This window comes from Nicrophorus vespilloides, unplaced genomic scaffold (genome assembly GCF_001412225.1).
Source record: "Nicrophorus vespilloides isolate i.1.1-1 unplaced genomic scaffold, Nicve_v1.0, whole genome shotgun sequence".
Classification (NCBI taxonomy): domain Eukaryota; kingdom Metazoa; phylum Arthropoda; class Insecta; order Coleoptera; family Silphidae; genus Nicrophorus; species Nicrophorus vespilloides.
The window spans coordinates 288,130-314,036 of NW_017100085.1; the positions used below are offsets into that span (position 1 = coordinate 288,130).

Sequence of the window (25,907 nt, forward strand, 5' to 3'; positions counted from 1 at the left end):
ATCCATTCTATCTATTATTGTGTGAGAAAATCACTACTTTTTCAAGCATTCATTTCTAATCATTTCAGTTACTTAAGCGAATTACAGCCAAATAGATGAAACCACAGCAAAATTTCCCCAGATATCCAACTTTCATATAAATCTTTTGGATTCATTCTATCTATTATAGATTCTGAGAAAATCAATATTAATTTTTAATAATTTCATTTTTGAAAGCGAATTACAGCCAAATATAATGAAACGATGAAAATTCACCACTGGGATTTTCATTGTCATCATTTTTAACTAAAAAATATTTGAATTGGAAATATTTAGAGGAATTAAATTGTGACTTAATCTGTTACTGCCCGAAGGTATAATACGCAGAATTAATTGTTGCGATATTATCGCAGGTGTGTTATTAATTTTGCGCTGAGTTAAAAAAAAAATCTATATTAATATTTCGGATCAATCTTTATTATGAATTGTTTTTTTTTTTTATAAATTTTAATTATATTGTGCGCCATTTAATTTATGACGTAACCGATTTGTTCGTTTGTGACATTTCTCTTGTCCGGCAAGATAAGAACTACTGTAATTAATCCTGTCATTAAGTTACGCCTCTTAATTATGTCTATAACACGTTTTCGTATAGTGGAATTGTGAAATTAATAATTTAAATGTCAATTAATTTAGGTCTTGTCATTTAGTTGTCCTCCTAAATCATCTTTATTAATTAAAAAAATGACAGTTCATATGTCAAAAAACATTACATCTTTAAATTATTTCTGTCGCCTGTATCACGAAACTCTGATACGAAACGTCGTTGGTTCGATTCCCAAAACCAACAAAAATTTGTGGTGGCTGTTAAACCCGAAAAGGGTAGAAATGTAGAAAAAGGAAGCAGAGATTTATATCAATAAATAAATTGATATAAATCTCTTTATTTAAAAAAAAATGTTTCTGTTATCCGTTTGTAACAAAAATTGACAGTTTTAAATGAAATATAATTTCTCATTCAACTTTCTGTTGTTCATTCATAAAAGTAGTAATATTAAAATGACTATTTAAACATTAACACAATTCCACTATTTCTGTTATTCAATTGATATTATTGAAATTAACCGTTTAAAAATGAATCAATATAAATGTTGCATTTAAGTTGTTTTCAATATAATGACAACCTTTAACCTATAACCCATTTCTATTAATTCGTAGTGTTGTTATTACTTTCTAGACAGTTTAAACGTCAAGAAAATTGGGTTTAAATAATTATTAAATTATAAACTTGTTAATTTATTTATATAATCCGTGAAATTATAAAATCGACAAATTTGAACTTGTCATTAAATTGTGCGTGATATTTACAGTAGAAACGTCAATAAATATAAGTTAAATTAATTGACAGTTTAGACGTCATAATTATTGTTGACAATATCTAATAGTGAAATTGAAAAGTTAATTAATTGTAATTTAGGTTAATGTGAAAATGACTGTTGATTTTTCTTTAGAAAAGTGTTAATTTCATATTGTTTATATAACGGAATGTAACATACTTTCATTTATAAACGATAGAAAGAAAAAAAAAATAAGTGTAGTTCACTAATTTGCTGTCCACACACAATTGCAGAAGGAAAAAGGAAAAACCATTATGTATTTTCTCCGATTGTCTATGAAAGTTGCTCAATAAAATGTGCATACTTTCCAAATGCATTTTTATGCGCTCATCAAACAATTATTATCGCGTCCAGCAATTAAGTATCAAAAGAAAACTTAGAAAATGCGAGCTCCGCGTAGAAAGGTTGGCCGTTTCCGGTCGCGCTCCGCCGAGCATTCGCGGCGCGGAAACGAAAGGAAGCAAACACAGAACCGGAGATGATGAATAATCCGAAGAAGTTAATAATCTTTGCAAAACGAAGGATAAACTCACCTCTGTCGAGATGCTTGTCGACCTGATCTTCCACTTTGGCTCTCAGCGCTTCCAGATCGAACGGAGTGGTGATTCCGTGGTCCACGCTCCTGCTCTTACTCCTAAAAGAAAAAATTGCAATTAGGTAAAATTCTTAAGTTATCTACAATTATTCTTCGTGTAGACGTAATTTAAGCATAGTATACTTGATTGATTTACCTTGGAACTTTAGTTAATTAAAAGAAATTCAAGATTTCAACTTTGAACATATTCAATATCGTTATTTTTAAAAAATCTGTAAGAAAATGTTTGATTTTGTCCATGTACACTTATGAAATAAAGCTTCTAACAACAACAGGTACTAATGCTATTAATAAATTCTTTGAAAAATATGTATAAAACTGTTTAAAAAGTAGTGAAAACAAAAAAAAAACTAAATGAAAAATTAATATTAAGATGTCATCACTAAGATCAACTATGTTGTACAACTTGTTTATCTATCTATAAAAAATAACACGTGTAAACTAATATTTAAGAATACTGGAGATTTGCCAAAATAAAACACTTGAATGAGTTTTTTTTTAATGTTACAATTGAAAACAGCGAAAGTTGTTCAAGAACGAACTGATAAAATCTTCAATTAAGAAACGAATCGAATTGAGTAAATCAAAATATAAATGGATTGAAAATTTGCTGCAGTGCTTGAGATCATGTTTAAAAACAATCCATGTTATAAATAGATTCTCGCAAACGTGAAAATGTATTTCTATTCAATTACTATAGAAAAAAAAAACAACATTTCTTGACCGGATAGCTTTCGTTTCTATAATGAAAGTGTGTATTCTATTATTAGTCCTGCGTTAACGTATTTAATTGATATGTCTTTGGAGCACGGAATATTTCCTGACCAATTAAAACGAAGATAATAACAATTACGTGTTTATATCATAAGATTTTTCGATGATAGCAGGAATGAAAGTGAAGGAAATAAATTAATTTATATATAGATTTTTATTCGTTTCATGGTGTAATACCTCGCATAGTGCGGGTTCATCCAATATCTCTCACTGTTTGAAACCGAACTAATCGAGGACTTTAAAACCATATAAAAAGAAACTTGACTGTTGAGGAAGAAAAACCGATCAAAAAATAATTTTGTGTACTATTTTTTTTTTAGAATAAATGAAAATTTAAGTTTGTTTTGAAATATTCTATAGAAAATCGCACTATGCGGTGTTTTGATGAAATTGAACGACACTATAAATAAACTATAAAGTCATAAAACTGTGTTCTACTCATATTCTTTAAAGTTTCATATTATTAATATTCACTAAATTATGTTTTGTTCTTTCTCTTTCATCTGTTATGAAGATGGTAAAAAAACAGAACTAATGTTAACTACAAACTATAAAGTACAGTTAAAAAATGGATTATCGATGTATAAAATCATTACAACATTATCCATGCAATAATTTAATTAAAAACAGGGGGTAAATTACCCCAAATGGGGTAAAAGTAAATTCTTGGCGATAATGAAGAAGAGAATATTGGAATTCACCCGCTTCCGCTCATCATGTTTGTATCCATAAAAAATATTATAATTCACAAAAACCCTCAAAAAAGTTGCTTTTAAATTGTTTAAGGATTTCGAACTAAAAACGTTTTTTTATAATTGTAAATATAAACATATAAAAATACAGTTGAGACACTTCAATGATTTATCTATAAATCTACTTGACAACAATTTAATATTGTAAACATAGTTGATCTACTACTAAGATTTAATTAACACCTGATAATTGGGTAACAAAAACAAATTGTTAATAAGAATTCCACAAGATAATTTTCTGAATATTAAGCAAGTATACATTTGTAATTAAGTGTTGTTTCATATTTTTTCTGCTAAACAAATTAATATTCATGATTTGAATCTGTTGTTAAAATAAATTACAACGAAGAAAGGAAAAAAATGATTAATGAAAGTATAAACAAAACAGTGACTTTCTTTAAATCTTTAAATAGCGAATTCTATTTCGAGTAAGGTTTTTCGAGAACAACCCATAAATTACGTGCTGTTTTTCATTAGATAACTCAAAACACTTTAGCACTCAGGTGTTTCACATTTCTGTCACTGCATTAATTCAAATCCGGCAGAAAAAAAAACACACGCAATATTTCAAAAGCTATTATCATAAGATCAATCAATTCAATTCATATGTAAATCATCGCAAATTGAATACGTCCAAACTAAATAATAATAATACTAAAAAAAAACTGTTCCAAGGTAAAACACAATCCACTTTAAGGTTAACACATAAATAAATAAAAATAAACAATAATCTTGTTAGTAGTATCATTGTTACGAAAATTGAAAGCGAAAATAATAATAAAAAAAAACCTTACCTCGTCCATGGGAAATGTTCGCTATGTTTAGTGACTGTACCGACATCTTGGGATGCTCTTCGTGCCCTAACCATGCATCAACCACGAACAAAAACGAAAAAAAAAAGAGAAAAACAAAAAAAAATTAAAACCATGCATAAATTAATAGCAAAAAATAATAATCGAAAAACACATAATTAAAGCAATGTTAATTGTGATTCAGAGAGACAAATAAATAATATTGGTAAATTCGTAAAAATATTTATCAACAAGTTTATTTTGCAAACGAAACGAAGATTAGTTATAGCGCCAAAGAATTGAGCAGTAGCAGCAATTAATAATAAGATTTAAATACGCGCACGGCAACCGCAAACTTTATTATTTCGCAGTTGGAACTATGCAAATAATTAATAAGTGCGAATGAATCATTGGGTCGAAATTAAAGCAACGCGAAGAGAAAGAGACGAAACGATGTAGAACAAAAGAGTTATTTCACAACTCCGCCGCGCTTATTTACATATGTAAATTAATTATGCAATCGATGAATGGCAAAATAAATGAAACGGAGGATAGCAAAGACGGTGGTAATGCAGAAATTGCCTGTGACAGAAGTCGCGTGCTCACGCGACTTCTGTATTATTCTTTCTCAACAGATTTTCACATTACAGTAAAAAAAAAACGAACATGTTATTAGCATTCGCAACTTTCAATGCGTAAATCAATCTTCTAAGAATATCCAATGATTGTGTATAATCACGAAACATCTTGACATATTTTTTTTCTTGTTTGCAATATTTGTAGTTTTGTTCGTTCGTGCGAAAAGACAGTGTTAAATTAAACAATTGTTTCTTGCTACGTGACTTGAATCATGTCTACTTTAATATTTAACCTTTATATTCACGTTTTATCTAAATACAAATCGTATTTTACGTGCATAAATCATCGTGATCATTCATTCATTTTTTGTTCAAATTAAATTTGCAAAACATTCTTGTTTCGAAATTTTATTTTATTTCATTTTTCATAACACTTAGTTTATACAGCAAAGAGTTCATATAATTAGATTAAACTGTCATGATGACAGTTAAATGACAGTTTGACTTTTCATTACATTTTTAAATTGTAAAGAATTAATTCGCTTACAATTTAATTGTTTTAAGTCAATTTTTTCATTTCTGGGTGATAACAATTCTGCACATTACGATATTAATTAACATAAATTTACATATAAATAAAAATATCAAAACTAAATGAAATTAAGTGTATTACTGTCAATGACGTAAAAACTTGTCAAATGTCAAAACAGAAATGTCAAAGTTTTAAAATTTTGGATGCTTTTCACATTTCCAATTTATTATTTTCGTAATTAAAAAAAAATGACAGTTTGACATTTTTTATTTTACTTGAGATCGTTTCATTTCATTAATTTTTTAAATTGTAAAGAATGTAATTAATTTTTTAAAATCAAATTTTTCCATCGATTTAAATTATTGGTGTTAAGAATTCTGCACATTATGATATTAATTAATATAAATTTACATGTATATAAAAATATCAAACAAAAATGAAATTAAGAGTGTTTTGCTGTCAACGACGTAAAAACTTGTCAAATATCAAAACGGAAATGTCAAAGCTTTAAAACTTTGGATACTTTTCACATTTCCAATTTATTATTTCCGTAATAAAAAAAGACAGTTTGACTTTTGTTATTTAACTTGAGATCTTTTCATTTCATTAAATTTTTAAATTGTAAAGAATGTAATTAATTTAATTACAATTTTATTTTTTTAAATCAAATTTTTCCATCGATTTAAATTATTGGTGTTAACAATTCTGCACATTGTGATGTTAATTAATATAAATTTGCATGTAAATGCAAATATTAAACTAAAATAAAATCAAGAGTATTGCTGTCAACGACGTAAAAACTTGTCAAATGTCAAAACGGAAATGTCAAAGCTTTAAAATTTTTACATTTTAAGGAATGTAATTAATTTGTTTACAATTTTATTTCTTGGTGATAACAATTCTGCACATTGTGATACATTTATATATTAGGAAAATATCAAACTAAAATGAAACCAAGACGTAAAAACTTGTCAAATATCAAAACAGAAATGTCAAAGCTTCAAAATTAACGTTCGATTTATTATTTTCGTAATTTTAAAATAATTAATTTCATTTAATTGAAACTTTAAAATTTATTTTTAGAATCAATGAAATATTTACTTCTAAATTTGTAATAATATAGATTATAATAAAATGAAAGTAAAAATGAGTATTGCTGTCAATAAAAAAGTATTGATTATTGATAAAATTAATAGTCGATGAATAACAATACACATTGTTTATAAACAAAGAATAACAATGAACGTAATCGATAAAAAAAAATACGTTGTTTCAATAAACAAATTTTGTTTAAATTCGATTAATATTGGTACCTTTGTTATTGTTGATACAATTCCTATAAGATCTTCTTGAAATACGTTTTCTTTGATTCACGACTTAAAAATTTAGTAGTAAACGAGAAGAATGAATATGTATAAAAAAAAACTATTTTCTAAATCCCAAAAACTATTTGACATTTGAAAACGTGTGAGTAACATGTGCAATAAAACTGAGACACGTGACTCGAAATATGCTTCTAACGTTGTTGTCAAATGAAACTCCGATTGCGAAACATCAACGTCTGCCTGCATTTTGGCACTCGAAAGTCACATTAAACAACGATTACATAAGAAACGATTTGTTTTCTTTTTATATACAAGTGTATATTAAATTCTATAAATTTAACCGAGTGTGGCAAATAAAATTTACGAGTTTCGCAACTTCTCTCTTAAATCACATCTGGCCCGTCAAAAATTCAATTAAGAAGAGAAATATGCCAAAACGAGGAGAATGCAATAAACGAATCCACCAAAACGGGTCCGCTCTGCTAATTACAGTAAAAAAAAACGAAGAGATTTATATCAAAAGTGTTTCAGAGCGTCAAGGACGAAAGAATGATACGAAGTAAATAAATGAAATATTTTGAAGTTGATTAATTACAATTCTCTGAAACTTGACTGTTGAATTAAACGCGCGAACAGAAGCAGTGTTTCGTTGTAATTAAACAAAAGGATTATCTTAACGTTAAGCAAACACTATATATTATAATGAAACATTATCTTTCAGTCGCTTTTGTAACGCATTGTTTGTGAGGCTGCAGTTGGCACTATTTAGTTAACATTTATCGCATCAAACGCTCGCGTTTTTTACGTAGGAAACGCTTCAAACATTTATCCATTAAAACAAAAGTAATGAAAGCTTTAACAAAAAGATAATTTGCTTTTTCCTACTTTACGTCCAAAAAACTTCTCTTTGTTCGCACGAAGATTATTACTACATCCCATATGGTTTCGTGAGCGTTTTATATATTAGTATCAATATCGCAGACGCCTTGGGATATTGGATTCATTATTTTTTGTTGTTGTTGTTTAATGTACTGAACACTTCCAAGAATTTTAAATGATTAATTTTACGTATCTTTCTGCTTTTCAATCTCTCTATATATACGAGTGTATACAAGACAGGTGTACAGGTAGAATTTTAATCATGTTCATAGCATATTCTTATTCCGAGGAAGAATCATCTGACAACCGTTCAAGGATCTGTCTACGATACATACTTAAGGTCCTGAATAACAAAACTGGATTCAAGTCAGAAAAAAAGATCAACTTTTCAAAAACTTTGCATAATGCAATTCGAATTAAATTTAAATCAAATATTTTTTCTTAACTTTTTGCAGTAATCTTTAGTATTTTCTTAATTTCATTGAAAAATCTATAATACATTTCTCTGAAAAGATGATATTTTAAGAAGTAATCATTAATTTTCTTGGTTTTAGACTTAACGGTTTTTGTTTGTTGTTTTGAATTATAACTACATATTTATTTTTTCTAACTAATTTTTGTGACTATTGCAAAAAACGTTATTTAAGCAATTTACTAGAATACATTTGTATATAAAAACATTCTTAAGACAAAAATATTTAACATAATTTAATAATGGGAAAAATAATTGATTTTCATTAAACTAGGAAACAAAATGAAATTTTCCGTAATAATTAGCACTCAGCGTGAAGCGAACCGTAACAAAATAAAAAGAAAGTTATATAAACAAAAAACATTTGCAGAAATCATACCAAAAGTAAACAAAATTTAATTTAATCTATCGAATGTTTGCATTACTTTTGTTTATCGAACATATTCATAACACATTGTGGCTCGTTCTTAATTCAAGTGGAAATTTACAGCAGTTAAAATATTCGGCTCCTAACGTGGGGCGACAAAATTTAGAAAAAAATCCTTCCGATATTTATAAAATCGATTGAAAATAACCACTCGCATATTTTCAACGTACACACCAGAAAAAAAATATGTGTATAACTAATATCCATAAATCAATTGGATATTTATTGCTTCCAAGATTCGGCCAAAATAGAATGATTTATACGAAAACCTTCCTCAAAGTATATACAAAAGCCAACCAAACATATTAGCATTGCTCCGATGATTAGCGAGTCCTGTCCGAACATATACATCTCTATCAAATTTCCGACTGTTTACTAAACATTTGCTGATAATAAGACTCAATTGACGTCTTGTTATTGCCAAGTAATAATCTCAATTTGCTGTGTAGCTCAAAGCAACAAAAAAATAATAAACATAACAATATTTATTTTCCTTCTGCAAAGTAAGTAAATATACTACTTTTAATTTACCGCAGATGCATTGTTGTTTGTGCGAACGGAACGATTAGCATTGCGATTGTGCAATTAAACTGCTCTCATTAATATGTATAAGTTCAAAGATCTCTCGTAATTAGATGCCTTGCATTATTATTTTACGTTCACGTCTATATTAATTTATGGAAATTCGTAATTGCGAAACAACAATAAAAATGTATTTTTTGTTTGTTATTATTGTTACTTAGATCTCAATTGGATGATTTCATGATGTTTTTTTTTAAACCTATATTGCATTTGTTGGATTTACAAGGTAAACTGGATTAATTAACAAAGGTATCGAGAATTAAGTTATGATTGAATCAATTTGTAATAATATAAATTAATAATTTATTTCTCCATTTGGTGTACCTCAAGCATACATACTTGTGCTTATTTTAAACAAAATCAGATCTACCAACATTAAGTATTTATTAATTTGATGTTACAATTTGTTGCTATGATAATAACCATTACAACTTGAGTTTTAGTTTAACACATGAAATGATGTAATGCTCAGGTTATATAAACGAAAGCAGTCAAAATTAAATGAAATTTTTATATAAGAAACTAAAAACTTATCATCTTTACTCTTTGAGGAGCCAGAAATTCCTAAATTTGTAGACCCAACAAATTTTTAAACAACTGAATCAGACAACTTCAGCAACTGAATTAACAAACCAAACAAATTTAATGGTAATTCTGTACATTTTCTTGTAAATTTGCCTATAATGCATGTTAAAACTGTAAATCACAGCATATAATAATAACAAAATAAAGAGAGTAGAAATTGCAAATTATTATAAAATAATAAAATTACATTGTAGAATTTTCTATTTAAAAAAAAATATTGCTCTAACTAATCTACATGTAGTAAGGTGTTCCCCGAGGCAGTGTACTTGTCTCTATTCTATAAATATCATCATTGTAACCAAAGAAAACAAAACAGTGTAAGATGCCAAGTGGAAAAAACTGCAATAAACTAAGTGTGCATTTAAGTCCCAACAAAGTCCAACAGATTATTGCTCTCTCAGGGACTACATAATAGACGCAAAATGAAAAAAACATTCAACAAACATGTTTTTTCTTTTAACTTGTATTAATATCAATCCACAATATCGACTCAAAAAAACAAACAATTAACAAACGAAACAAACGTTTTCCTTGACAAAAACAATCAAATACAATAATTAACAGAACTGTTATTAAAACGAATATTAATTTCCAGCAATTTAATTCTTATTTTCCTCTATCATCAACGTGCAAAAGTGTGTGGTAAATAATGAGTTTAGATTGCGAAAACATCGTGGAAAAATGTGTGTCAAGTGCATAGCGGATTTGCCTAATTTTTACCTACGCAAAAGTGTATTGATCTGCAGATCCGATTTACATATTTATGATTGTGCCATAATTTCGATTCTTTTTTTGTTGTTTTTGTTTGGTCAGTTTTCATTTCCTTCGGATGTGGGCCGATCGCCACAAGAAACACGCGTCTACATAAGGAACTCGACTCGAATTTAAAGTGTTTCTTCAAATGCGAAGGAAGCAGGCAAACTTATACACACACTTATTTTCTTTTTCGATCGTAGAAAGTTGTCTCGTCGCACGAAAGAAACGGAGTTTTTTTTTTCGTTTGTAATGTAATGTATCTTCTCTAAACGAAAGAGGATTAAAGCGAAAAGGAGAGGATCAACACAATTAGATGTTTTGATGGAAATAATTAAGATTTAGAAAATTGATCTTGCGTTAGGGCACGCCTTCTATTTAGAACGAGTTTTCGAAGATGCACGTTTTCTCTTTCAATATGAACTCGAATAAATATAACTGTTTTATTGAATTATAAAACTTTACTGCAGCTAATCAAACGCAATTTCCCTGAGTTCAAATTTTGATTTACACCGACATTTATTGATCAACGCCAATTTGCAAATTAAACTTACTATTTGCATTAAGCATATAGAATACCAATTTAAAACCTCATCAAAAAAAATAACTAAACTGAATGTAAAAATAAAAGTTTTTATTTGCATGTACTTCGAACCCTCGTAAAAAGTAATGTTTTTAGTCTAGAAAGAATGGTTTTATTTTTGTATACAGCAGAAAATGAAAACAACCGTTAGTAACATCGCAAAATTAAAATTAAATCGATTGCAAACGGTACTCGAAGTATTTCGTTTTTTTTTTATATAACAAAATAAAAAACAATTAACATTGATCCAGTTATAAAACGATGTTATGTTAAGGTTGATAAATTATTTTTCTTATAATCTGTAAGATATAAATTATATCAGTACACAATCTGCTTCGATAAGGGAATTGAAACCAATTACATAAATGCATTTTATTTAATTGAAATTGTAGATAAAAAACGCTCAAATGCGTCATTATCAATAATAAAGTCATCATTATACAATTTCTCAAGTGATTCTTGTAACGGATTATAAATAGACGTGTTTTCCTCGTTCCGACTTTATTTATATCAATTACATCTTCGCTTCATTTTTAATAAATTTACTTTTAAATCGTTTACTCAAAAAGCGATCACATTTCCTTAAATTGATCCAATTGATGAAAATAATTTATTTTATTTGCAAAACAATTTGATTTGTTGAATAGAAAAATTAAGCTTCATTCATTTGAATAAAGACAAGAAATTATTGAATTTGTTACACTTATTTCATTTGAATCTAAAGCTCTAATAGAGAATTTTCATTAAAACTTAACACAAACTAATTGAATTTGTTACACTTATTTCATTTGAAGCTAAAGCTCTTATAGAGAATTTGCATTAAAACTTAACACAAACTTGTTGAATTTATAGAAATTGTTAATAAATATGTAAAGTAATCAGTGAAAAATGTAAATATTTCATCAAAAGAAAAAAGTTTGAATGAAAAATGAAGTGACAATTAATTTTAAAAACGATTTCATAAAGTCATCTTCTAAATAAAAACTTTTGAATATGAATAATAAACAAAAAAAAATCTTCTAAATAGTTATGTTAAACTTTTCTGAATGTAATTATATAAACTTTTATGTGACCCCACGCATGTAAATTTCTTGTATTTTTTTTTTTGTAAATGTAAAGTGCATGTTGACCCAAATATCGGATTGCAAATGATGCTGAAGGTATGTTGTTACAGAAAACGTGCGCCGTGTAGTCCTTTGAAGAGATGGATAAGGTTAAAACGGTTGACTTAAATGCGAAACGGTCAATGATTCAACAATGATAACAAACCGAAATGAAAAAAAAAATGGTAATAAAACATGGGTACAACAACAGACTTAACGAACCCGCACGTCAAGCTCAATCAACGATCAAAAGAGATATCTCGACGATCCTCAACGTCCGGCCTCAGAACTCTCCCCGCGACAGGAATTGTTGCATTGCAGTTTGTTCGACCTTCGACCGTTTCATGTTGTCATGCAAAAAATTTCAGCATTTCTTATACGAGTTTTTATTATACTCGCGTTACTCACTCAGATTTATATAGAGTTTATTTTAATTTTTTAAATTTCTTGCACTTTAATTGCACTTTCTTTCATTTAAATTGCAAATTATATTCGATGCAAAAAAAAAAGGAAAACGATTATGGCGAAAGTCATAAAATCGAAATTTTCATTCACGAATTCCTTTAATCCGACCACTCAATTATAATATAACATTAACAAGAATATTTACTAGTCACTTGGAAGTGATGTAGTAGGTCAGTATTTTTAAATAATTTTTACTTAGAATTTTACATTATTATAAAATAATAGTACGTAATATAAATTATCATTATTACACCGATTTATATATAAAATATCTGTATTTCAATTAAAGGATTTGTAAATCAAATACATTTTCAGCATTTTAAATAGTATTAAAATAAAGATTCGAAATTGTTACCTAATCTATTTTTTGTAGAAATGATAAACTGACGAAATATATAGAACGTACTGGTAAATTTACTAAAATTATTTACTCAGCCTAACCTAATTTTTTGTAGAGATGAAACTTAAACCTAACCTAATATAAAATAACTAAAATTTGACTAACGATATTGACACTTTTAATAATACAAGTATATAGAAGTGACGAACTCATTGGTAAATGTGCAAAAATTGTTTACTCAGCTAACCTAACCTAATATAATCTAACCTAATTTTGACATTTAATTATTTGATGTTGTTTACTCGTCTAACCTAATCTATTATTTTGTAGAGATTAAACTTAAACCCAAACTAAAATAAACTAACCCAATTTTGATACTCAATTGTTTATGCTGACCAAATAAGAAGGAGGCACTGGTAAATGTATTGAAATTGTTTACTCAGCTAACCTAACCAATTTTTTGTAGAGATCAAACTTGAATCTAACCTAATATAATCAAATCTAATTTTGACACTCAATTATTTATACTGACCAAATATATTGAAGTGATGGAGTTTACTCAGCTAATCTAACCTATTATTTGCAGAGATCAAACATAAATCTAACCTAATATATTAAAACCTAATTTTGACATTTAATTATTAACCTAACCAATTATTTTGTAGAGTTAAAACTTGAATCTAATCTAAACTAACCTAATTTTGACACGTAATTATTTATACTTGTGGAAATCGAAATCCCGACATTCGAAATTCCATCAACCATAATACCGACAGTATCAAAATGCCGAGACTGATCGGTCCGGATTATGGTTATGGATTTTGATACTGTCAGGATTTCAAATATCGGGAATTTGATTGCCAGGATTTCGATATAGACCCACCAAATATATAGAAGTGATGGAGACATTGTACTGAAATTGTTTGCTAAATTAATATAACCTATTTTTTTTTATAGAGATGAAACCTTAACCTAATAAAAACTAACCTAATTTCGACTGTTGAAACTGACACATAATTCATAGCAACCAAAAGTGATCATTAAATGCATGAATGATTTACAGGAAGATGGCAATTGTTTGCGAAGGTTGCATAGAACAGTTGCTATTTATATAGTGTCATTAAGTATATAGGTGCTCGGTTTAGAGAGAAAAAAAAAGTATCAGCATGCAATCGACTGGAAAATATCTCACAAACCGAAACATCGTAAACTGTTCTCTAACGTTTTATTGCGGTCGCAAACTGCTTCTTACGCTGTTTTATATCATCTGCGAGATGTAATTTCCTGGTGACGGCTGATATTACACGCCACGCAATATATCTTCGGCTCGTGAAATATGCATGCATATTCATATTATTTTATTTTATCATCTATACATTTGTGCTTAAGGATGGAAAACCCGATTTCCAAATGGAAATATTCCATTATGTATCGTTGCAACAATTAACAGTAATAATAGACCAAAGAGTGATTAAGTTTGCTATAACCGTACCGTCGTGGTCAATTTGCAAGGATCAAAAAGGATCAGAGAGTAGCGAATTGCGCATGCAACAGCCAAAGTGGGAATATATGTTATGTGCATGAGGTTTTCCGCTCGATGTGAGGAAATAAAAGGAAAACGGTTAAATCCCCCCAATAGACAATTTTCTGTAATTTAAATTGCGTTTTATGGCATTATCTGATTTAAATGTAATTGGCCTCGCATTTTCCAATCATTCGCGTCATTTGAACGGATCAAAAGACTGTCAGTTCCTGGAGTCAACAAACTACATCAACATCGCACAATAATGCAGAAAAGCATCGCAATTTTATAAGAAAAAAAAACTGTTATGTAATGTTTCTTATATTCATAAACTAAACTAACTAATAATTAGTTTCGTGCCACAATAGAGATTTCCTATTATTTATAATAACAGTTTAATTTTTTTTTTAAGATTTACCGAACTCAAGGTCGTAAACAAAACTGTATTTTTGCTGGCAAAATCACAAGTATGCAGGTAGTTCACGCTTTACGAATTCCTGCTTCTTTCAATATCCTGTTCATTATTTTTTTTTAATTCCTGACCTCAATTTTGCTATTTATTAAACTTCCAAGAACTATCATTTTTTAATGTATTAAATGTTACCAGGCAACAAATCAGAACTAATGCAAATGATCATCTTTGAAGAAGTCATGAATTAAGATCTATTAGAAATGGAGGTGCAAGAGAAAGTTGCAGATGAAGAATCTCCTCTTCGTTTTTTTTTTCTTAATGAATCATTTCATCTCGTGTAAAAGGAATTTGAAATTCTCGTGACCTAAGATTGTGACTTTGAGAATACTACAGTTTTTATCAACTACAAAATTCTTTAATGAATTAAACCAAACTTTAGATTACTTTATTTGAGTTTTATCTCTTTATTAAATAACTGAAATTATCATTTATATTAGTACTGAATACGTATTGTTTTGTTGATCTAATGTTGACGTTTTTTACTAACAAAACGCGTATTTTCCAGATTTCAAAATATTTACTTTAATATTTTCATTGTTTAATAACTTTGAGTTCTAGAAGCTGTTTGTAACTTAGATTTATCCAATTCATGAATGTACAGTTGATTACGTAAAATTAATTTAGTTTTATCATTAAGAATGTAAACATGTCCAAAAAGAAACATGTTCTAATTTATTGGTCATAATGTTATATTTGTTTATTAAATGATTATATACATTATCGTCTATCGTTATCGGTTTCCATTATTTATGAAGTCTTTTCAATACGTAATCGTTTTATACGAAGTTGAACGATTCTCTTGTGAGTGTAATAGAAATTTGTAATCCAATGCATTTGAAGTGAATTGAGAATTACGAACGCCTAATACATCACTGACCTTTATTTGTAATCGAATGAAAAATAAAAACGAAAATGAAGAAAGAATGAACGTGTAGGAGCGAGTAAAACACGCGCGGTATTTCGCTTTAGGGACAACTTTTCAAGAAGGTATCTAGTCCACATAACGGGGGAAACGCACACGATATCTGCCAGGTTCTATGATTCATCCAAATCGCCGGACGAAAGTGAATCGTGAATCGGCGTTCGCCAACAAATCATCATCTGCAGAATGCAACAACAACATCAACAAACAGAACAAAAAAAAAACGAGTACTAATTAATTGCAGATACGACCTCGGCTATAGCGAATAGATACGGCTATAAAGAAGACAACCTTTATTGGTGTAACGCTCGTATATGTCATGGCTCCACTCAGCTGAGGCTCTAAAAACAACGCGCAGGGATGTAAATCAAAACCCAAATCAATCGTTAAATAATAAAAAAAAGATTAAACTATCAAATAGACCAAATAAATCTTTGTTTGTAGACTTACTAGGAATTATCTGTTCGTCTTTGAATTTAGTTAAATTCGATTTGCCCTTCGGATTTACAACCAAACATAAGAGACAAACATCTAAGGTCCAGAAACCTCGAAGTGGGCGTGATAAAAAAACAAATTCCTGGTTGGACATTGATGATACACCGTGTATATATTTAACGGTTTCCCGAATGGAGAAAAATCAACGACATATAATCGTTATTTTTAAACGGATTGTTTTCGTTCGTGCTGATGCCAACTTTCTGTGCCAATGGGATTATACACAAACGAATTAAAAAAGACGAAAAGGAAAATTATTAATAAAGCGTAAATATGCCGTAACTCTAGCGTTATGTTATTCGTGTATTAATATTTCATAATAAGGCGAATGCGACGTAAAGGAAAAAAAATCGCTCTTCCGTTGTGCAACGCAACTGAATGAATTCGATTTCGTATCTGTTTCGGCTGTCGCCAACGCCGCCTGTCATCTCTTATCGAAGGGGTGTCAAAAATAGGGAACAAAACCGTTTGTCTGCACCTATAAATTTCCTGTTTTCCCATGCCGAATTCCGTTCAAATGGCATATCTCTCGTGCACATGAATGTATGTTTCATCGAAAACGTAAAATTTAGTAAATGTGTACATTTCCCAATAATCAATGTATGCATTTACTATAGTTTTCACAAGTTTAATCAACGAAATCTCTATGTCATCTATATCATTTATAATTAAAGTAAAAGCGTACAATTTTATAAATGTAGAAAATATAAACATTTGACATTATTTTTACAAATAATATCAGTGCGGGTTCGATCAATATAGTGTCACTAAAGTACGGTTAAAAAATTTCAAAATAATCTAAATTTTAGTTAAACTTTTGGAGTTTTTTTTTTACCTTTTCACAGTTAAGTCCTCGATTAGTCCGGTTGGACCAATACTCGTTTTAAGCAAGAAAAAATGTAATATTCAGATAGGAATATTGAGTAGAAAACGTAACATCTTAGAATAAGAATGTAGCAAAAATATTACTAAATTGAAGAGTGAAAGTGGAAGCTTCTACCAGGAAAAAAATAAATGTCTTTGCCTTTGTTATGCATATAGTTTCGACATACATTGAGTAGTAAATGTATTAAAAAAATATTAAAAATTATACTTTTATTAAGAAAATTCTTTTAAAGAACTTTTAACATTTGAAATTAAAATAATGCTTCTATTCAATAATTAACTAATATTAATTAAAACAATAATAAACAAATTTAACGAAAACAGATAAATTTTTGTTTGATCTTATGAGATTTTATAGTTCCATAAACAAAAAAAATATTATTTTGTATTTACACATATTTACTAGTAAATGTATACATTTTCCAAAATCACATTTACTGTAACATATTTATAAAACTAAACCCACTTTGCGTAAATGATACTTTCTCGAAATTCACGTTTAAGAAAGATCCTATTAAAGAAACACGTTGAAACGAAAAAAAAAAACTCTTGCATCTTGACGATTTCCTTACTATACAGCACCGTTTCGCGTGGCAGAGTGCCCACAAAACAAATACGGGATTTGCGTTTTCCGCACGAGAAATGCTCTATTTATGCCAAAAGAAAAAAACTCCACAGCACAGAACAACATGCACATAGAATACACCCATGCATGTGTATTAAAAAACGCAGCTGCTTCACTATAAATAAAGTGGCAAGTATGGATATTTTGGTGGAGCTCTGTGCATGTGGACTCTTTAAAATGCAGGTGATCGGATCTCTTTGAATAACAAAACGAAATCGAACAATTGCTATTATATATTGCTTTTTCGTCGTGTTTGTGTGCTCTTTGTTTTCCTGCACAATGCAGATAGTTTGTGCAAGTGACATTGAGATCGTTGATCATGGACTCACGTATCCTTAGGTGACGGCAGGACCGGCGCAAGGGCGTTGGGCTACAACAACTTTTGTTTCGATCACGTTTCTTTCGATGTATTGGGAAATGCTCAATTTTTTGGGTCTAATGAACCCACGTTCATTATATAACAATAGCACATTGATCAATGCAAAACAACAATTACACAATCGAATTTTTAATTTGACATTAATTATAATGTTTTTTTAAAACAAAAACGCATTTTTTACATACAATTATTCTAAAGTTATGTCTTAATGGAAAACAGTAAATAGTGTAGAACACAACTTATACATTAATAGAATCTATTTAATTATGTTGTCAACATTTTATATATAATTACGTTAAATATAATAAAAGTTACTTTAAAAGCTGCAAATTCTTTAACGAACTTTAGTTACGAGCAAAGATTTGCTAAATACTCAACAACAAGATCTTCAATAACGACATTTATAACTCTTTTAGAAATATTAATTGAAGATTGGTTAGTTTTATGAAAATTGTAAAATTAATTAAACCATCCAATTACCATTAACTTAACTTTTCAATGATGTAAAATTTCACATAAACTTAATTTCTGCTGCGATTTGTTTATACTTTAAAGTTTAAACCATATTTATTAAATGAATGCAAATTAATTTCGGTTTCAAAACAACGATTTGCTACGTTTTCGAATTCTACAATTCTCAAAAAATTCCATCCATGTTGCAAACAAACATGTTTGATGAAAGACGTAACTAATTTTTCGTCGTCCCACGGTATTTTCGACGTGCTTAATAACGAAAAAAAACATGTTTCTGTTTATTTCGATGTCCGCTGACTAATACATCATCAAGATCTCTGATAAAATTTGACTCATGAACATATTTTATAAAGAAAATAATATTAATTTTACTAAATCTTCTATAAGATTCTATTCAAAAAGAATAATTAAATAAAATAAACAAGAAATATTATTATATATAAATTTCTACAATTTTTAAACAAATATAAATAGCACAAAAAATAATGTTATAGCAATATTAAATTGGATTTTCATGCAATAAATGCAAGAACTCAAATTAAATTTTCTCTTAAGAAAATGACGAGTTTGCAATGATCTAAATAAAATGCAGCACATGTTACAATTATCGTAAATTGCACTAAAAGTTATCATATTTTAATTAATCGCAATTGCAGCTTGAATTCAAAATTTCGATTTTAATTAGATATTAAAATTATTTGATTTATGTTAATTCGTGTTATAAACTATTAAATCATAAGTCGAGGTCAAAATAATTTTTTAAACTTTAATATTTCATATAACCACATTGATCATAATTGCTGTGTAAAAATAAATTAAGGAAATAAATGTACAAATAATTAAATATCAATTTACATTGCATAATTCTCGAAATCGGCTAATTTCAAAGTTGATATTATCAAATTATTTGCAATGTGTATTATACAAGTTATCTATAAAGAAATATATTTTTTTTATTTACAATAATTTATGTTTTTTTATATCCAACTTAATGCAAGTGTTATTCAAGTTTTGCAATAATACAGATAAGGCAGACTGTAAAAATTTAATTTCGCCATGAGAACAGTTTAAGTGTTTCTAGTAGAGTGCAACGTTATCAAACATAAATAAAAAAAACAATGTGTTTGCTTTTAAGATATTTTAGTAATAAATATACAATTATTTATAAAAAAATATACATTTTACGTTAAAAACTCAATATTTTTATAGTTTGAATTTAAGAAATAAAGTTAGTTTAATCAGATATATTCTGAAACTAGGAAACTTCAGTTTGAATTAAATACTAAACAAAATTGTTTATTAAAAAGTATAAATCAATATAAAAAAGTGTTAATATTTTCGAAATTTATTCGACTAAAGATTTTATTCATTATCTTTGTTTACAAAACATTAATTTAGAAAAATTAATTAAAAAAAAAACGTGTCAACTTTAATTAACTAAATGCATTTAATATTTTAAAACTGCTTCTTTTTTTGTATAATTAAGCTTAGATTCTTAAGTTCATTTCTGAATTGAAATCTACGAAAATTGTAGAACTTAAAATTGTTTTTTTATTTAATATATTATTTATTAATTTTATTTGGATTTTTCCTATATTTTTTTTTGTATGTAATTAAATTTACAATTTTATCAAAAATAAAATAACTAAAAATTATGGGTGGTTTTAATGCAGTATAAAAAACGCCACTTCCTTCCTTCAAATAATTTCCAGTATATAATGTGCTTTTAATAGCTCCAGTACTTTGTGTCACAATCAATTTTTTCATATTATTTGCAAAAATAATTTGATACAGGTATAAATTCTTTTGAAATGTTTCATGATAGTCTGAAAAATTAAAATTATGTATTTGTTTTCCTTTAAATGAATTCATAAAGACACTTTTTCTTAAATAAAATAATTTAATTGTAATAAGGTACAGCTAGTGACAATGAATAAAATTAATGGAGTTTAAATTCTTTAATTATACGCGAATTTTCTGTAGTTTTGTGTCGATCCAAATAATCTGATATATATGAAAATTCTTTGCGACTGATTCATCACATTTAAATTTCTTTGTCACAAAAAAAAAAAAACAAAAAACAGTTCTTATAAATATTTAAACTGAATTCTTTCCGTGTTTGCAATTCCACTGTGTTATGTTGCTACTTGTATATTTTTCTTTTGTGATGATGATGTAGGAGTATAGTTGTTGCTATATCAAAAAATACACAATTTATGTATAAAACTGCATTCTTTTTGCTTTTTCTAATGAATTAATTTGTATTTTTTTTATGATGATGAGGGGTGGGTGTTAGTTATAAACTAGATTTTACGCTTCGGGCGTCTATTGAGTTGGCGCCGGCCCTGGTTCTCAGTAATAACATTGATCAATTAAGGGAAAACATCTTTCTCTTTTCTCTCGCGCGACTGCAGTGTATTATATTCGAATTTAGCGCTGTTCCGGCTTTCGCCCGCATATCGAGTCACTTCCGGGATAACCGGAAGTTGATCTTTACCTAGGCCATGGTTGATTTGCAAAGATGTTCCACCAGGAGGGTCTCTTCTGTCTAGCGTGCGGATGCGGCAGGGGCGGTAAAACACCTTCGCTGCCGCTCGTATCGTTCGTAGTTGTTGTCGCACCGGTCTCGACGACACCCTTTTTCCGCTTCCGTTCGAACTTGATCGCGTGCCACGACTTCCGGCGCGCCTTCTTCGTATCCGCCTCGACCGGTCTCGTCGCACTATCCTCGACGAACCACTGCTTGTCCTCTTCCACGATCCAGGGGTCCTTCTCGTGGACCACTCGCAGCACTTCCGAATTCATCGCGAGATGAAAAAATACAGGAATCCTCCCCCACGAAAATCGTTAGGTCTGCGCTCACCGCAACTCTTATTACGATTCAGAGCGGACCCGTATATTGCACATTATTATTTTATATTGCAAGTGAAACTTTCACACGATACGGAGCGCGCGCGAATTCTGCGGAGTCCCGGAGGCAAAATAATTGAATGCCGAAAATAAAAGAAATGAAGAGAAGAGAGAGAAAAAACTGTTCACGAACTGTCGACAACCGTTGATGATGATGATCTGATCCCACTGTTCTGGATCTGTTCGTACACTTCGCTTCGTTATAAGCCGTTCGCGACGCAGTGCGAAGCAGTCAGAGTTCCGCGCTTGTTTGTAGTTTGTAGACGACGGACGATGCGTCTAAATCCAGTCGCGATTGGCGGTGCACTAACCTCGTGCGATCACTTACGACGATCGCAGCCGCCAGTAATCCGCTCGTTCCGTACTGCCAAAGCTACTTTCACGAAACCAACCAACACCTACCACCTCTAACCTAACCAACTAACTGACACACGACGACTATCTTGCGCCTCACCACAACATCCTCCAGCGTCTCAACCATTTCCTTATCATCATCATCATTGCTAATACTTAACCAGATCACAACATCAGCAGATGCAATCAAGAATAACAAATTTCACAGAACTACAGTTTTAACAACACGTTATGCAAAGATTCAATCTCCAAGATGATCCAAATGATCAAACAAATTTGAAACCAACAATTTTTTTCTTCCAACTCAAGAATAGTGTTGACAAGAAACTTTAACAACCGTTTAAAACTGTAATAAATTCACTGCTAAAAGTAATTCATCTAGAATACTCATAATTATATCATATAACTCAATAATATGAATCACAAATTACTTTAGCATTAATTTCTTTACAATCATCATTGAAAACAGTTAACTATATAAAATCAAATGCTTTTATTAGTTTTACAATTTCAACAATTATTTAAGCAAAAATTTGATCCCTAAGATGTTCCAAATTCTTGAACAAAATTTTGCAATCCCTTTCTTCTAAATCTTCAGTTCAGCTTTTATATTATAATTGAACGAGTTAATATTTTTTTAGTTCATAATCATTTTAAAACAATTAATAACAATTGATAATTGCAATCAATATAGAATGTATACCAATAGTTTTACATTATTATCTTCTACTTGACATACTATTATTGAATACATGACAATTACCAATTACTTCCTAAGTACTACAAGAGATGGAAAACTATGGTAATTGAAGATACACAATTCTTACACGCAAAACACTATACTTGACAAATATCACGTAGCAAGTATCCCGCTTTATACGTTAAAACGTCATTATGATATAGATAAGACTTGAAAGTATATTTCGATACTTGTGATTTTTCACGTAACATAATTTGTATCGAACCAAATAATTGAAATGTCAATTTTTACAATTTAAAATTTTTCTATTCAGGTGATTCTCAAAATGTTTCAGTTTAGTACTTATTTTGAACAAGCAACAATCTAATAAAAGAATTAATCAGGAAATGATTTTTTCTAATATTTAAATAAAATGTAATAAGTATAAATATTGATAATTACTATCAATGGATATAATTAACAACTCAAGCATCTCAAGTGTAGGAAACCTTTTATAAATATTACATTGTAACAAAATAATCAAAAAATATTTACACACCTAATCAATGATTGATGTATAATAAAAATTTAAAAAGCTTCGTCATAACCCAAAGAAATTCAGTTACTAAATGAAACTGAAATCTTTTGTAATTAGAAAACAGTTTATTCCATTTATTTAAATTAACCATAAAGAAGATGCCTTCTGTTCAACCACTGTTATTCTGCACACAAACAATATGTTGTGTGTGTTTTTTTCTTCTTCTTCATACACCTGTCACTTATAATCAACAAATTTCCATAACAACCCATATAATAAACTAAACGTGACTACCGTGAATTTGTTTACGTTTTCATCGTATTATACTTATTTTCGCAACAACATCAGAAAGACGATTGCAAACTGTAATCCAATGAACTTTGAAGACTTTGTAAATAAACTGGATAGGTAAACAAGATAGATCTTAATGAAATTAAGTAGAGGCGCGTGTTGAAACATAAAATTCAGCTATAACATGTTTGTTTTCGTGAGAGTAATGTTACATCAAAATACTTTGTAGGAAATTGGATATAAGCGTTGCAAAGGAACTGCAATGCGCATAAAATTCGGTATTTATTGAGTGCGTGGAGACTCTCTACATTTGTTTACCGTAATTACACGTGCACCTTACACAGTTTTAACGTTCTTATCTTTATTTTCTCAAATTTTCTACGTCGCTTCTATTTATAGACCGAAGATATGTATCCACAAATCCTATTTTCAACAAAACAAATATCACTTGAAAACATAATAATTTAATTAGTTTAATTGTTCCAATTTTGGAGTATAGATAAAATAATAGATATAAGGGCATAATAGATATAAGAGGAAATTAAAAAAAAAAAAACTTCATCAGAAAAAAATAAGAGATGTAATAAAATATTCTTATGATAATCCTCAAGAATCTGTAAGAAATTTTGCTAAAAAATCTTTAAAGTTACTTTCAGTTAGAAAAGTTACATAAAAAAGCAAGTATTAATCAATCAATTGAACTAATTATAATTAAAAGATAAGATAATGCTTTTGATCTAATTATTTAAGAAATTCAGCTTTAAAATGATGATAACAGATAATTATATTGTTTAAATTAAATCCATTAAAATATCATATTTACAAAATCAAATATTTTTGGAATTAATCAATGAATACAAAAATCAGAAATTATTCCCGAACTGTTTCAAACCGTACTAATCGAGAAACTAAATAAAATAGAAATAATCCGCACAAAACGAGTCAATTTGTCTTGATCATTTTAAACAGTACTTTAGTGAATCCGGACTCTTGAAATCCGTACTATGAAAAGTATCGATGTAACTAATTATTATTGAATTGTTAATATTTTAAGCAACAAGATTTATATTCCAATTTGATTAATTGTTCAATTGAAAGATAAAATTAAAGTGCACTTGATCAAAACAAAAACGAGATAAACAAGAAATCATTATTTATGGTTATAACGAAGGTAATCAACTAAAATCTTTCAATTAATCTGTTTCTTTATTCTTAAAATATAAACCATTCAAATTTAGCACAGTTAATTTTCTCTAAATCTTTAGTTATTATTATTCAAATCAAAACAATGTAAAAAAAAACGAAATAATTCTGAACAAAAGTATTCCGATACATAACTTTCATTGTGATAACGCAATAATTTCTACATTTTAAACCGTAAATTAACGTTACCCTAAATAACAAGATAATTCCTTTAAAATCGTTCACCTTCTTTTTCTGTATTTCAAGAATTGAATCGTGTCTGTTACGAGAAAACAATTATATTTCGCCCGATTAGATTCGGAGATATCCGAAGAATTTTGTTTCGACAACGAATTATTGTTCTTGTGACAGCTATTAATAACAATTCACGCAATCCCGGAGATTCCGAGACCCCCGCGGCTCGCCGGACGGTTGGAGTTTTGAAAGAACCATAAAATTACATGGCATTAGCGGCACAAGAATGGGATGACGAAAACCCGAAACGAGAACCTTTCTAACATTTCGTCATTAAAATGTAACAAAATACCAGCTTTGATACTCAATTCTCAAAGATATTAGTTTCATTTAGTTTACTGAAGAAAATTTCATGGTCCAATAATTCATATCATAATTATGTTATCATATAACAAAATTCAATTTGTCAAAATTGTATTGTATAGTGCGAGTAATCCGTTCCGCCAATATTCCGGACTGTTTGAAACCGGATTAACCGAGGAATTAACTACATGCAAACATTAACCGCACAGAACGAGATTTGATTGTATAAAGAGAAAATAAATTATTTATTTTATTTTTAGAATTTATTTAGGTTGTAATGAAATTTTCAAACTATATTGACTAAATATACCTATAGTGAATCCGGACTGATCGAAGCCGGACTATGTGAGGTATTGCTGTACATATTTTAAGTGATTTAATACCAAAACCGAAAGGATTTAAAATTATAATTTGTAGATTAGAACTAAAACATTTTTTTTATTCAATTTCACTAAAAACAAAGCAAGAAGTGCAAGAAACTAAACGTTTTTTTTTAGCAAAATAATAATTTCATAAGCATTTTAATGAAAACTATGCAGAAGTGCGACTAAATGAAATCATATACAGAAGTACAGAAATACCAATGAGACTTTGATACTCAGATAAGAATATTAGTTTCATTTAATCACTGAAGAACATTCCAATGTCAAATAATCCATACGAGAATTGCGATGATTTCTTAATTATTTGCTTATACTAAAATTCATGT

General features: G+C 28.8%; 1 protein-coding gene across 13 annotated transcripts in view; it reads right to left on the reverse strand.

Annotated features, from left to right (window-relative positions):
- LOC108567137 (TLD domain-containing protein 2) overlaps positions 1-25,907 on the reverse strand; it is a 76,197-nt gene that overhangs the window by 23,810 nt on the left and 26,480 nt on the right. For 9 of the 13 annotated variants that reach the window (XM_017927433.1, XM_017927414.1, XM_017927418.1 and 6 more), the window contains exons 1-3: positions 21,184-21,919; positions 4,292-4,357; positions 1,910-2,010 (exon numbers count right to left, since the gene is read on the reverse strand). In XM_017927433.1, coding sequence (XP_017782922.1) covers positions 1,910-2,010; positions 4,292-4,357; positions 21,184-21,491 — 475 coding nt within the window. In that variant the 5' untranslated portion in view covers positions 21,492-21,919. Of the gene's footprint in view, positions 1-1,909; positions 2,011-4,291; positions 4,358-21,183; positions 21,921-25,907 lie in introns of those variants that run through there. The other 4 variants (XM_017927431.1, XM_017927424.1, XM_017927420.1 and 1 more) reach the window with 4 other exon arrangements.